Source organism: the organism of the source record quoted next, assembly GCF_019968985.1.
Source record: "MAG: Porospora cf. gigantea B chromosome Unknown PgB_NODE_11938_length_1094_cov_2525.97, whole genome shotgun sequence".
NCBI lineage: Eukaryota > Apicomplexa > Conoidasida > Eugregarinorida > Porosporidae > Porospora > Porospora cf. gigantea B.
The window spans coordinates 1-1,094 of NW_027178567.1; the positions used below are offsets into that span (position 1 = coordinate 1).

Below are 1,094 nucleotides of genomic sequence, written 5' to 3' on the forward strand. Positions count from 1 at the left end.
GGACCTCCCTTTCGAGGATCTACAGACAATCGACTCCGACGCAGTTGGGGTCGCAGAGGCCTGTCTCGCCCGACACGCCAGCACGACACCTCTGAGACAAGCACTCCACAGCCAGGACGGTAATAAGCAGCTTCATTGATTGGATAGATTTGTAATTCCACTCCTCTCACGCCCTTTGCTCCCATGAATCACGATTCATGCAAAGACCTCCTTATTGCTGACGAAGTGTTTTGTGACTGGAACGTGTGCTAGTTGTAGTGCACTGGTGAGCTGGCCTGGTGGTCGGTCTCGATTTCAAGTCGAGGGCGGTTCAAGCCGAAGAAGCCTTCCCGCTGCGAATGCATAGCATCTGTGGAGGTAGATCCTACGCCTGTGTGTCCTGAAGGCTCGGAGTTCCTGGATGGCATGTGTGTCGTCTATGAAGACGCTATCGCATACTGCGCTGACCAGGGTGCTGAACTGATTGATGGGTCTGTTTGTGTGAAGCCTGTCCACGAACCGGTTCGGCTACGAACTACGTTGACTCTGGAATGTCTCGGACGACAATGCTTCGAGAAGGTCAGAGCCGAAATGGCTCGCAAGAACCTACTGCCGGATTTTGCTGACTCTACGGACTCCATTGATGAGGAAGCTGATGGTCGTAAGTGGTAAACACGAGCATTACGTTTGATGCACAACAAATACAAGAGCGATCAAAGATCCTCTAGAGTCTCCAGATGAGCAGGGCACTCACCACACCGGCGGCCCCTGCCTCGTCCCTGCCTCTGTGTGATTATCTCAACTGCGTCGAAGTCCTCCTTGAAAGTAGGAGTTGCAATAAGGCTCGTTGCACTAATAGGCCGCATCATCGAGACCGACCACCAGACCAGCTCACCAGCAATAAGGGGGTCTTTGCATGAATCGTGATTCATGGGAGCAAAGGGCGTGAGAGGAATGGAATTACAAATCTATCCGATCAATGAAGCTGCTTATTACCGTCCTGGCTGTGGAGTGCTTGTCTCAGAGGTGTCGTGCTGGCGTGTCGGGCGAGACAGGCCTCTGCGACCCCAACTGTGTCGGAGTCGATTGTCTGGAGATCCTCGAAAGGGAGGTCC

General features: G+C 53.2%; 1 protein-coding gene across 1 annotated transcript; it reads left to right on the forward strand.

Annotated features, from left to right (window-relative positions):
• Positions 1-405: 405 nt before the first annotated feature.
• KVP17_003302 (uncharacterized protein) lies at positions 406-651 on the forward strand (the record flags this gene model as incomplete). The annotated part of the gene is made up of 1 exon (XM_068520420.1): positions 406-651. The coding sequence occupies one exon, from the start codon at positions 406-408 to the stop codon at positions 649-651; it is 246 nt and encodes an 81-aa protein (XP_068379286.1).
• Between the last annotated feature and the right edge of the window lie 443 nt (positions 652-1,094).